Source organism: Theropithecus gelada, chromosome 1 (assembly GCF_003255815.1).
Source record: "Theropithecus gelada isolate Dixy chromosome 1, Tgel_1.0, whole genome shotgun sequence".
Classification (NCBI taxonomy): Eukaryota; Metazoa; Chordata; class Mammalia; order Primates; family Cercopithecidae; genus Theropithecus; species Theropithecus gelada.
The window spans coordinates 116,531,812-116,545,691 of NC_037668.1; the positions used below are offsets into that span (position 1 = coordinate 116,531,812).

The window sequence follows — 13,880 nt, forward strand, 5'->3', positions numbered from 1 at the left end:
GCTCAATAAACACTTGTTGAAAGAAGGGAGGGAGAGAAACATAGTTGGATAGTTGGATAGTAGGAAGGATTAATAGATAGGTATGGTTAGTCTCTTCATGGATGTCCTTTGCAAATCTGAAAGCTGACAGACCCACCTACAATTGCAAGGCATTTTTAGTTTTTCAAAGTATTTCACATCCATGATTTTATAATACCTTTCTGAGTGAATAAAGAAACAAGAGAAGATCTTGCTCTTAAAATATGAGTATAAAGACTGTTAAAAGATTAGAAAGTGCAGAGTTTAAAGTAACATAAGAAAACCTAACTAGAGGGGAAATCTGTTTCTGAAATCTCACTCTGTACTCTTTTTGTTCATCTACACTATTCTCAAGGTGATATTGGCAATGTTTTCAGGCAAAGTCTTCTTAATCACTCAAATCAGATGATGAATATGTTCATCTCAGTGATAAATGTTTTAGCTGCCTTGTTGTCCTGTATTTTATAGGTACTACTCCACCTCTGTGGTTGAAGATCAAGGGCTCAAGTACTGAGAAAGGCCACCAAGAAACCCAAGCAGTGTGACTCTTTTTTTTTTTTTTTTTTGAGACAGAATCTTGCTCTGTCGCCCAGGCTAGAGTGCAGTGGCGCCATCTCGGCTCACTGCAAGCTCCGCCTCCCAGGTTCACACCATTCTCTTGCCTCAACCTCCTGAGTAGCTGGGACTGCAGGCCCCTGCCACCATGCCCAGCTAATTTTTTTGTATTTTTAGTAGAGACAGGGTTTCACCATGTTAGTCAGGATGGTCTCGATCTCCTGACCTCGTGATCCGCCCGCCTCAGCCTCCGAAAGTGCCAAGATTACAGGCGTGAGTCACCGCACCTGGCCTAGCAGTGTGACTCTTAATACAAAAAACAATAAATTAATCTACTGCCATCCTAAAATCTTCAAACGTTTGCATTAGTAAGAATAAAGATACACTCAACTATGTTATCAAAAAAATTAAGTTAATTGAATATGACCCACCTGCAAACTAATATGATTGTGTGTACTGTGCACAATGGTCATGTGTTTTGCATATTGTTGTTTTCAAGGGGACTATGATTGCAATTTTGATTAATTGGACTAGTTCTTGAACTCAGGATCAAACTGAAAGCTGTATAATTCTTAGGCCCATTTAATGTCCTTTACATACTTTCATTGGAGGTCTTGAAAATCATTTTCAAAAACTGAAATTAGTTTTTGTCCTAATCCCCTAGAGACCAATGCAGTGAAATTCATCATGCCATGCTGATTCAAAGTGCTGAAATGACTCATGATATAATTAGAGATTTTTTTTATCCAAGTCAAACCTATGAACTACATCTAAAACTGGTTCACTTTAAAGTATCCCAAACAAACTTAGCAGCTTATACAAAGACATAGTAGGAGAGAACAAGGAATACTATGGGAACTGCAGGAAAACCAATGTGGTGAAAACACATGTAACAAAACGAAGAAACTTTTACTCTTTTGGCAACTAGTACAAGAATTCCTCTAAGAATATAACACCATATTTTAAAGAAATATTTTAGGGTCGCCGGGAAAGTGGCGGCGGCGGCGGCGGCGGCGGCTGCAGCTACAAACGGGACCAGAGGGAGCAGCGGGATGGAGGTGGATGCAGCAGTAGTTCCCAGCGTGATGCCCTCTGGAGTGACTGAGAGTGTTTCCGTCGCTCTCCATCCCCTTGTCATTCTCAACATCTCTGACTACTGGATCTGCATGCGCTCCCAGGAGGGGCGGCCTGTGCAGGTGATTGGGGCTTTGATTGGCAAGCAGGAAGGCCGAAATATCGAGGTGATGAACTACTTTGAGCTGCTGTCCCACACCGTGGAAGAGAAGATTATCATTGACAAGGAATATTATTACACCAAGGAGGAGCAGTTTAAACAGGTGTTCAAGGAGCTGGAGTTTCTGGGTTAGTATACCACAGGGGGGCCACCTGACCCCTCGGACATCCACGTCCATAAGCAGGTGTGTGAGATCATCGAGAGCCCCCTCTTTCTGAAGCTGAACCCTATGACCAAGCACACAGATCTTCCTGTCAGCGTTTTTGAGTCTGCCATCGATATAATCAAGGGAGAGGCCACAATGCTGTTTGCTGAGCTGACCTACACTCTGGCCACAGAGGAAGCGGAACGCATTGGTATAGACCACGTAGCCCGAATGACAGCAACAGGCAGTGGAGAGAACTCCACTGTGGCCGAACACCTGATAGCACAGCACAGCACCATCAAGATGCTGCACAGCCGCGTCAAGCTCATCTTGGAGTACGTCAAGGCCTCTGAAGCAGGAGAGGTCCCCTTTAATCATGAGATCCTGCGGGAGGCCTATGCTCTGTGTCACTGCCTTCGGGTGCTCAGCACAGACAAGTTCAAGACAGATTTTTATGATCAATGCAACGACGTGGGGCTCATGGCCTACCTCGGCACCATCACCAAAACGTGTAACACCATGAACCAGTTTGTGAACAAGTTCAACGTCCTCTACGATCGACAAGGCATCGGCAGGCGAATGCGCAGGCTCTTCTTCTGATGAGGGTACTTGAAGGGGTGATGGACGGGGGTCAGGCAACTGTCCCAAAGGGGAGGGCGCTACACTTCATTGAGAGAAATCGCTGTCATTAATAATAAAGGGGAGCAGCCCCTGAGCACCCCTAAAAAAATTTTAAAAAAAGAAATACTTTAATAAACTACATGGGATGAGAGACAAGATCTTAAGGGACATAGTCAAGCTAAAAATAATGGTAACTAAACAAGAATGGAATCTGGAAGTAGAAGAACACTTTGTTTTGGTGAGCCCTTTGATGGAGTTGGGTAAAGCCAAATTGCTCAGTACAATAAAGAGATGAATGTAAAAAACTTGGAGTGAGGATAGGGGCTGGATCCAAAAAGGCTGTATGCCTTGGGAAGAAGATAAAGACAAAAACAGTCCTTGAAGTGCCACAGCTAAGAAAAAGCTTTGGGGGAAAAAATCTCAAATGGTTATTACTATACCAAGTATAATAAAATATCTCCCTCATCTCACCATAAATTCCCTATTTCTCACTAAAACTTTTATAAATGTGGGTTTGGGAAAGATAATGTGATGACATGCAAGAGTTCTATGTCTATCAGGGTGTAATATTTTTAAAAATAATGGACAGGGAACAGCTGGCATCTGAGCTTACATACAGTGTATGAGGAAAGTGAGAAGGGATGAGTCTGGAGGAATGAGCAGGACAATTTTATGAGGGACTATGAGAGCAATCTTAAAAATTGTGCACCTTATCCTAGGGCAAATAGGAAACAGTTAAAAATATTTAAGGAGGGGAACAACATCATCAGGTTTATAATTTTAAAATAATATTCTGGCCAGGTGCAGCGGCTCACACTTTGGGAGGCCAAGGCGGGCGGATCATCTGAGGTCAGGAGTTCAAGACCAGCCTGGCCAACATGGTGAAACCCTTTCTCTACTAATAATACAAAGATTATCTGTGCGTGGTGGTGCATGCCTGCAATCCCAGCCACTCAGGAGGCTGAGGCAGGAGAATCTATTGAACCCAGGAGGCAGAAGTTGCAGTGAGCCAAGATCACAGCCATTGCACTCCAGCCTGGGCAACAAGAGTAAAACTCCATCTCAAAAATAAATAAATAAAATAAAAATTAAAAAAATAAAAGAATCTTCTGGCAGCAATTCAGAGAATGGGTTGGAGGAAGCAATGTTAGAGGCAGAAGGAAAGTTTGCAGCAATCCAGGTAAGAAATATTAATAGCCTGAACTGGTACAATAGCGATAGATATGGAGAGAAATAGACAAACTAGACATATTTAAAAGTTATAACAAATAAGTCTTAGTAATTGATTGGATGTGGAAAACAGACTGACCAATCTTCCTCATATTTTCAGAACTAAGGGGATTCTACAACGTGGCAGTTCCAGTTTAAAAGTGGAGACAGCTCTGAACAAACCATTCCAGTTTGCATGGAACTGAGGGATTCCACATGTTAGAACCAGAAAAGTCCTGAGAAAACTGGGACCCAGTTTCTGGCTTAGGAATGAAGGCATCAGTCCATGAGATAGGAAAGGCAGCAACAGGAACAGATTCAGGTGGGAAGAGGATGCTGAGTTTCACTTTTGAACATGTTCAGTTTCAGGAGCCAATAGCACTCCAAGAATAAATATCCAGTAGGCAAATTGTTTTAAGAATTTGATACTCAAGAGGGAAAGTTAGATCTAAAATATAGTTTTGAAAGTTATCAGCACTTGAGGCTATGTATGCGAATGAACAAGATTGTCCAGGGATAGTTTATACAGATATTAGGGAGGGAAAGAGAGGGACGGCAAGCAAAGGGGAGGGGAGGGGAGGGGAGAAAAGGGGACTGAGAACAGAATTCTAGTAAATATCGATAATTATAAGATATGTAAAGGTGACTGAAATGGAGCAGCTAAAATGGCAAGATAAAAACCAAGAGTACATTGTCTGGAAGTCAGGGCAAGACAATATTTGAAGAAGGAGGCGAGGTCAGTGTCAAGTGCTACAGAAAAACTAGGTGAGATAAAGGCTGAAAATTATCCTTTGGATTTAAGAACAACAAAAAAAAAATCATTATTGATCTTAGTGAAGCAGTTTCAGAGAAATGGTAGAGAGAAGCAAGACTGAGGAATGAATGGCAGATAAGAAAACAAAGATAGGGAGATAAGGATAAAGATACCTCTTTTGGAAAGTTTCAAAGGAGGTGAGATATAAGGAGAATCCAAGGAGAGATGTAGCATTGAGGGAAAGTTTTTTATAATAATTATCTTAGCACAGGATCTCTAGGAAACAGAGCCTGAAGCAGGATTAAAACACTGTTCTTTTTCTGTGAGATTCAAGCCCAGGGAAGTGAGGGTGAGGAAAGGGGAAAATTGAACAAGATGAGATGCAAAGCTGTGTTGAAGCACTGATTGCCTCTTCATAATGAGCCACGAAGCAACAGAACAGGTTGTTCATCACATGTATTTGCCAGTCTTTTTGAGGGACCGTGAGAAGAAATTTCACCTCAGAGTAGTGTGCAGAGAGGAGATGAACTGAGAATTTACCTTATCGTTTCCTACTCTGGAATCTCATTGGTCAAGGCTCATCTCATAGTTTGTTTTGCTTTTCTAATTTCTTGAGGTGAATCATTAGGTGGTTTATGTGAAATCATTCTGTTTTAATGTAACTATGTTTTAACGTTTCCTCCTAGTACTACTGCTTTCCATATGCCCATAGATTTGGTATGCTGTGTTTCTGTTTTCATTCGTTTCCAAACATGTTTTAACTTCCATCTTGATTTTTTCATTTGCCCATTGGTTGTTCAGGAGCATGTTGTTTAATTTCCATGTATTTATACAGTTTCCTACGTTCTTGTTGATTTCTAGTTTTATTGTATAAGGTCAGAAAATATACTCGATATGATCTCAATTTTTAAAAATTTGTTGAGATTTGTTTCATGGCCTACCATATGATCTGTGTTGAAGAACAGTCCATGTGCTGTTGTGAAGAATGTGTATTCTGGTCAGCTGCAGTGGCTCGTGTCTGTAATCCCAACACTTTGGAAAGCTGAAATGAGAGGTTGTTTGTGCCCAGGAGCTTGAGACCAGCCTGGGTAACATGAGGAGATCCCATCTCTAATCTCTATAAAATTTTTTTAATTAGCTAGGCATGATGGTCCACACCTGTAACCTCTAGCTACTCAGGAGGCTCAGGCTGTTATCGCGCCAATACACTGCAGCCTGGGTGAGTGACAGTGAGATCCTGTCTAAAAAAAAAAAAAAAGAATGTGCAGCTGTTGGATAAAACGTTGTTCTGTAACTGCTTGTTAGGTCCATTTGATCTATAGTACAGTTTAAATGCAATGTTTCTCCATTGATTTTCTGTCTAAATGATCTACCCAACACTGAGAATGGGGTGCTGAAAGTTTCCAACTATTATTGTACTACAGTCTGTCTCCTCCTTTAGCTGAAATAATATATGGTTTATAGTCTGGATCCTCTGGTATTGGGTGCATGTATATTTACAATTGGTATGTCCTCTTGCAAAATTGATATTTTTATCATTATTTAATGATCTTCATCTCTTTTTACAGTTTCAACTTAAAGTCTATTTTATCTGATATAAGTACAGCTGCTCCTGCTTGGTTTAGTTTCCATTTGTGTAAAATGTCTTTTGCCATCTCTTCAATCTTTTTCTTTTCTTTCTTTCTTGCTTTCTTTCTTTTTCTTTCTTTCTTTCTTTCCCTTCTTTCTTTCCCTTCTTTCTTTCCTTTCTTTCTTTATTTTATTATTTTTTCCTCTTTCTTTTTTGAGATTGGGTCTTGCTCTGTTGCCCAGGCTGGAGTGCATTGGTGCAATCACAGCTCACTGTAGCCTCTACGTCCCCAAGCTCAGGCAATCCTTTCACCTCAGCCTCCCAAGCAGCTGGGACTACAGGTGTGCACCACCACACCCAGCTAATTTTTTCATTTTTTTATAGAGTTTTGTCATGTTGCCCAGTCTGGTCTCAAACTCCTGGGTCCAAATGATTTGCCCACCTCATCCCTTTGCTTTATATGTGTGTCTTTACAGGTGAAGTGAATTTCTTGTAGGCAGTATATAGTTAAGTCATTTTTTAAATCTGTTCAGCCACGCTGTACCTTTTAATTGGGGAATTTAATCTATTTACACTCAAGGTTATTATGGATAGGTAAGGACTTACTCCTGTCGTTTTGTTATTTTTGGGTTGTTTTGTAGATCTTTCATTCCTTTTTTCCTCTCTTATTGTTTATCTTTGTGACTTGATGGTTTCCTGTAGTGATAAGGTTTGATTCCTTTCTTTTTCTCCTTTATGTACTTGCTCTACTAGTGAGTTTACATTTTTGTGTATTTTAATGATGGTAGTTATTATCATTTTGTTTCTCAATGTAGGACTCCCTTAAGTATTTCTTGTAAGGCTATTGTAGTGTAATAAATTTCTTCAGTTTTGCTTGTCTAGGAACATTATTTCTCCCGCATTTTTGAAAAACAGCTTTGCTGGCAGTTGTTTTTTTTTTCTTTCAGCACTTTGAATATGTTATCCCATTCTCACCTAGCCTATTAGTTTGATTCTAAAAAAACTTGCTGTTAGTCTAATGGAAATTTCCTTATATGTGTGACTTGACACTTGTGTCTTGCTGTTTTTTAAATCTTCGCTTTGTGTTTGACTTTTGACAGTTTGAGTATGCTGTGCCTTGGCAAGGACCTTTACAGGATTCAATCTATTTGGTACCTTTTGAGCTTCATAGATCTGGATGTCTATATATCTGACAATACTTGGGAAGTTTTTAGCTATTATTTCATTACATATGTTTTTCTATGCTTCTTCCCATCTCCTCTCTTCTGGAACTGCCATAATGTGAACAATTTGTTTGCTTATTGGTGTCCAGTAAGTACCAAGGCTTTCTTCTTCATTCTTTTTAATTCTTTTTTTTTTCTTTTTGTCTAACTGGTTTATTACAAAAGAGCTTTCCTCAAATTCAGAGATTTTTCTCTTCTGTTTGGTCTAGTCTATGAGGAAGCTCTTGGTTGTATTTGTTATTTCATTCATTGAATTATTTAGTTCCATGATTTGTTTGATTGTTTTTTATGATCTCTACTTCTTTGTTGGACTTCTCATTCTGACCATGAATTGTCTTCCTGATTTTGTTGAATTGTCTATCTGTATTCTCTTTCAGTTTCCTTAGGATCATTAATTTAAATTCCTTTGCAGGCATTTCATAGATTTCATTTTCTCGAAATCTATGAAATTACCAGAGAATTAATGTGTTCCTTTGGAAGTGTCATATTTTCTTATTTTTTCATATATTATATGTCCCAATGTTAATAGGTACATCTGGAGGAACAGTCACCACTTCCAATTTTATGGAGCAGCTTTCAGAGGAAAAGATTTTTTTCCTGTAGATGGGTCCCATAATGTCGGCTGTATACACTCAGGTGTTTTGGCTTTGGTTCTGGACGGGTGCAGTAATATAGTCTCCATGTGATTGCTTCGGTTGTAATCAACAGCAGGAATGTCTACAAGTGCCTTAGTGGCCTAGATTATGGGTGTTTGTGGAGGCAGTGGTGTGGCTTTGCTTGGGGCAGGGCTGCTGAGAGGGCCAGTTATCAGGTCCTAGGGTGGCACATGCTGGACATAGTGGCTCTGCCAGTTGCATGGGCAATGATGGCAGAGGCAGCAGGCACTGGATGTGTCAATCCTTAGTCACCAGGGAGTACACATGTACTTGATGGCTTGGGCACTTGTGGGGGCAGGGTCACCAGTGGCAGCAGGTGCTGGGCCAGCTGGTCCTCAGTCATCGGGGAGCATGTATGGTGTATGGTGGCTCCAGGACTGGGAAGGCAAAGTCACTAGTGGCAGTGGGCACCAGGTGGGCTGGTCCTATGTCCTTGGAGGAACCACTTATATACCGCTTTAGTATGTATCTCAGTTTTACCTATCTATGGCATGCCTGTCTAGTGTTCAGGGTACTGCTGCAACAATTGACTTAGTGCAGACACAACCTTATTCTAGCTTCCTTTATGCCATGCTGCACACTTCTCACCTGTTACCCTAGCATTTCTGTATTGATTTCAAGGAACAAATGCTACAGTACCCTACTTGCTACTTATATGTGCATTCCCTATAAGTGACAGGGGTTACCACATGGGGTGAGCCTTTGACATTGTTTTCTATCCACCAACTCCATACTTTCAGGGCTAGGTACCAAAGGACATTTTCATAGGTATACACCTCTACCCCTGCATCTTCTGTTACACTGCCAGGTAGACTGTTAAAGTAGGCACATTAGTAATGCTGGAAGCCACTCCCACACTGATATAGTTTACTATACACTGTAATGACCATAAACTACATAAATATACCCAACTAAATGATTTGCCAATTCAACTTCCTCTTAGCTAGATCCCCAAAACACCTCCAATGTCACCAAACTCAAGGGTAAATATAAAGGAAGAGAAGTATATTAGTTAGGGTTCTCCAGAGAAGCCCGTGTGTGTGTGTGTGTGTGTGTGTGTGTGTGTGTGTGTGTAGAAAGAGAGTATGAGAGATTGTAAGTGCTTATGTAGTGATGGAGGTCACGTGATTATGTGTCATGTGATTGTGGAGGCTCTAAAGTCCCAATGTCTGCTTTCTGAAAGCTGGTGATTCAAAAAAAGACAATAATGTAGTTCCAATTCAAGTCTGAAGCCTGAGAACCGTGAGCACTTATACGGTAAGTTCCACTTTGAGGGCAGGGGAACACTGGTGTGCCAGCTCAAGCAGTCAGTCAGAGAGAGAGAATTCTCCTTTGCTCTACCTTTTATAAGCCCTCAATGGATTGGATGATGCCCACTTATATTGGAGAGGGCCAGTTGCTTTACTCAGTCCACCAATTTAAATGCTAAATACTCTGGAAACACACGCACAGACACACCTAGATATAAAACTTAACCAGATGATGTGGTTTGGCTCTGTGTCCCCACCCAAATCTCATCTTGTGGCTCTCATAATTCCCATGTGTTGTGGGAGGGATCTAGATATTCAAAAGTAGCACATACACAGTCACCGAAACCCTTGCATTTTATAAGTAGTTGATTACGAGTATCCAATGGTGATATTTTAGGTATCTTTATTGCTAGACCTTGTTATGAACTATCAGTTCTCTCTTTACTTCTGGAAATAAAGTTATTAGCACCTTTAAATCTAATCAGATTAGACAGCCAATTCCAGAAATCCTCAAACTAATTTACAAAATCCATTTTTTAAAATTCTGTTCCTCTAAAAACACTCTCAGTACCAAAATCCGTATTAGTTAGGGATCTCCAAAGGAGAAGAACCAACAGGACATACACACACATATATATAGGAATACATACAGACAAGTACCCCAAATATTCATAAGTATATATATACATATATATACAGAAAGAAAGAAAGAAAGAAAGAAAGAAAGAAAGAAAGAAAGAAAGAAAGAAAGAAAGAAAGAAAGAAAGAAAGANAAAGAAAGAAAGAAAGAAAGAAAGAAAGAAAGAAAGAAAGAAAGAAAGAAAGAAAGAGAGAAAGAGAGGAAAGAAAGAAAGCTGGAAAGGAGTTATAAGGAGTTGGGTTGGTTCACACAATTATGGAGCCTAAGAAGTTTCAAGATCTGCAGCTGACAAGATGGAGACCCAGGAAAATTGTGTAGTTCCAGTCCAAAACCCAGTAGGCTTAAGATCTATGAAGATCCAGTTCTTTAGTTTCATTCTGAAGGCAGGAAAAGACAGATGTTCCAGTCCAAGAAGTCATACCGAACTTTCCTTGCACTTGAGGAATGGTCAGACTTTTTTGTTCTATTCAGGACTTCAACTGATTAAATGAGGGCCACTTACATTAGGAAAAGCAATCTGCTTTACTCAGGCTACCAACTCAAATGTCAATACCATCCACAAACCAGGCCAGCCACAGTGGCTCACACCTGTAATCACAATACTTTGGGAGGCCAAGGCAGAAGGATAACTTGAAGCCAGGAGTTTGATACCAATCTGGAAAACATAGTGAGACCCCATCTCTAAAAAAATAAAAATTAAATTAAAAATTTAAAATGTCAGCAACATCCTCATAGACATATCCAGAATAATGTTTGACAAAATATCTGGGTATCCCATGGCCCAGTCAAGTTGACACATAAAATTAATCATCAGTGGAAGTCAAACCAGAATGACCTAGTGATCTTAATAAATTGCAGTTAACTTATCTTACTTTTTCAAATATCATTTATACGTATGACCATATGAGCATACTAAAAGGCCCATGCAAGTGAGAAGCCCAGTTTATTCATCAGTTTCAAAGCACTGGTAAGCAACCTAGATGGTGAACTTACATAAACGCATATCCCCAATACACGCTGTCAAAAGAAAGCACCACCAACACCACCAGACAGCACTTTACTCAGGTAAAGCAGTTTTGTCCAATATTCCCAATCCTTGTGATAGTCCATCCCAAGAATCATTGCTCTGGCCCCAGAGCCTATGACTGCCATATCCATGTGGATCATGGGAATGGATATTTGACTATTTTAACTGTTCTTCATTTTGTATAATCCATCAAAGCAATTCCCTCCATTCCACTTGAAATAAATAGCACCTCTTGAGGTTTTGGACAATACTATATTCCTTATCTTTATCAGAAAAAAATAGCAACAAAAGATAACTTCATTGTCCCTCGAGACTGTAACTGGTTGAATAATTTTCTGCTACACCATGGGATACATTTCAGTCCTTTCAACTGTTTAGTTAAGCCTTATTTTATTCTTAAAGCAAAATAATTCATCATTTTATATCTTTCTTTTTCAAGAAATAAGCGTATACTATTTCCACAGGATCAGTTATCACAGTACCTGAAGTTTTGGTTCCCAAGATGCAAAGTCCTATATGAATCAGTACCAAGTACAGCATTGAACTAGGAAAATCTTACTTTCTGAAGGTTTCCAAGGGTCCTAACTAAACTCATGGAGGAAGTTGGGACAGGGATATGTTTTTTTATTTATATACCTTAAGGAGGACTAGAGGGAGATTTTTTCCTTGTTCTGTTTGTTTGTTTGTTTGTTTGTTTTTGAGACAGAGTCTCGCTCTGTTACCCAGGCTGTAGTATAGTGCTGTGATCTTGGCTCGCTGCAGCCGCCACCTCCAGGCTCAAGTGATTCTCCTGCCTCAGCCTCCCCAGTAGCTGGGATTACAGATGTGCACCATCACTCCCAGCTGATTTTTGTATTTTTAGTAGAGATGGGTTTTCACCATGTTGGCCAAGCTGGTCTTGAACTCCTGACCTCAGGTAATCCGCCTGCCTCGGCCTCCCAAAGTGCTGGGATTACAAGTGTAAACCACCGCACCTGGCCATTTTTTTTTTTCCTTTTAAATTTCACCGGATTGGCCGGGGGCGGTGGTTTACACCTATAATCCCAACACTTTGGGAGGCCGAGCTAGGCGGATTGCTTGACTTGAGGAGTTCTAGACCAGCCCAGGCAACATGACAAAAACCCTTCTGCAAAAAATTAGCCAGGCGTAGTGGTGTGTGCCTGTAGTTCCAGCTACACAAGAGGCTGAGGTGGGAAGATCACCCAGGAGGCAGAGGCTGCAGTGAGCCTTGATCATACCACTTTGCTCTAGCTTGGGCAACAGATTGAGACTCTGTCTCAAAAAAAAGAAAGAAAGAAAAATCCACTAGATGGAGATGTTGATGACCTAGTTATCCCAGGAGCTCTGTAAGAAAAGTCAAAAACTCTGAATTGCAAAAAAAAAAAAAAACAAAAAAAAAAAACAAAAAAACAAAAGACAAGCAAACAAACAAACTCTGAATTGCTTTCTAACCCTCATATTCCCACTAGTAAGTGTGATCTAGAAAACAATAAAAAAGGATTACAAGATAAAGTCTCTTGAGGAGATTCCAATCCAAGACACAAAATAATCTCTTTTAATCCTCTGTAATCTGTATAATAAAACCTTCTCCCTTTGTCAACAATGTTTTCATCCCAGAGGAAAGTACTACCTACGGCATTGAAATATTGTCATCCTCTTTTCCCCTTTATGCTCCAGAATCTTAAGAAAAAAAAAATTACAAATTGAATGTGTATGAAATGCAAAAAGAAGGGTAGAAGTGTAATATAATAAAGGTAGTATGTCAGACTCACATAGAGGCACCAAAAAATGAACTTTTTTTTTGATGAAAAACTCTCAAAACTAGATTCCAATCTTCTTTTCTCTTTCTCTAAGCTCTTCTAATTGGCTTGCCAAATTAACCAATGTTCTCCATTTTCTCTCTAAAATATAAGACTTAAGTCCAAGTACACTGAATAGTTTATATCATATTAATCCTGGTTAGTAGGCTATATTCCACTACATCCCCATACTTCTCTTTCCATTGGCTAGGCTGTATGCTTATCAATAATTACTTCTAGGTACATTTTCACTATTCTAATTGCTTTTTTGAGGTAAAAATTTTGTAAACTGATGAAGCATGTATGAGAAAAGAAAGTTGTGTTTATAAAACTTAAGCTAAATGCTTTGATGAAGTCTAGGTAAAAGCAGCGGCTAAAAAATTTGCTGTCAAAGTAAGTGTAGGTGAGACAAGCATAAAAGAATGGGGAAAAGCATTACAAATCTCAGTGAATATTATATTAAGATTGCAAGACAGAGTCTCACGGCTGCACAGGCTGGAAAGCAGTGGCCCGATCTTGGCTCACTGCAACCTCTGCCTCCCTGGTTCAAGTTTTTCCCACGCCTTAGCCTCCTGAGTAGCTAGGATAACAAGTGTGCACCACTACAGCCAGCTAATTTTTTGTATTTTTAGTAGAGACAGGGGTTTCACTATGTTGGCCAGGCTGGTCTCGAACTCCTGGCCTCAAGTGATCCAACCGCCTCAGCCTCCCGAAGTCCTGGAATTACAGGCATGAGCCACTGCACCTGGCCTGCTTTACAAATATCTTTAAAGTTTTGTTCAGCTTTCAAGAAACCAAAACTAAAATTGTAGGCAATGCATCATGGTTATGATTGAACCAAAAAAGACAACTTAGAACATCAATAACTGTATCCACATTAAAAAAAAAAATTAAACAAGGCCTTAACCCAACTTCAAAATAGGGCTGTATGCATGTACACTTTCAGGTGTTCATCTAAAATAAAATGTTAATGTAACATTTGGAATGATTCCCCACTTTGACTTTTTAAACTATCTGTTAACAATTCTCAAGAGCCTTTCACTACACACCATTTACATGCTCATCCTCCAAATGTTATGTTCATTAATTTTTCAATGTCTACTTAATGAACTCTAAACTTTGTGGTCTAGCAAATCCACACATTTTTACCTAACTCCATGTTCTATTTTTATTTTTTAT

At 39.7% G+C, this 13,880-nt stretch overlaps 1 protein-coding gene and 1 pseudogene across 2 annotated transcripts; both read left to right on the plus strand.

The window, feature by feature from the left end:
* Positions 1-1,133: 1,133 nt before the first annotated feature.
* Positions 1,134-2,672, plus strand: LOC112606937 (COP9 signalosome complex subunit 6-like). The gene is made up of 2 exons (XM_025357913.1): positions 1,134-1,144; positions 1,605-2,672. Exon 2 carries the CDS (start codon positions 2,037-2,039, stop codon positions 2,550-2,552), a length of 516 nt encoding a protein of 171 aa, XP_025213698.1. The 5' UTR covers positions 1,134-1,144; positions 1,605-2,036; the 3' UTR covers positions 2,553-2,672.
* LOC112606944 lies at positions 1,555-2,672 on the plus strand (annotated as a pseudogene). Its single transcript, XR_003115713.1, has one exon. The product of XR_003115713.1 is annotated as a COP9 signalosome complex subunit 6 pseudogene (transcript).
* Positions 2,673-13,880: the final 11,208 nt, after the last annotated feature.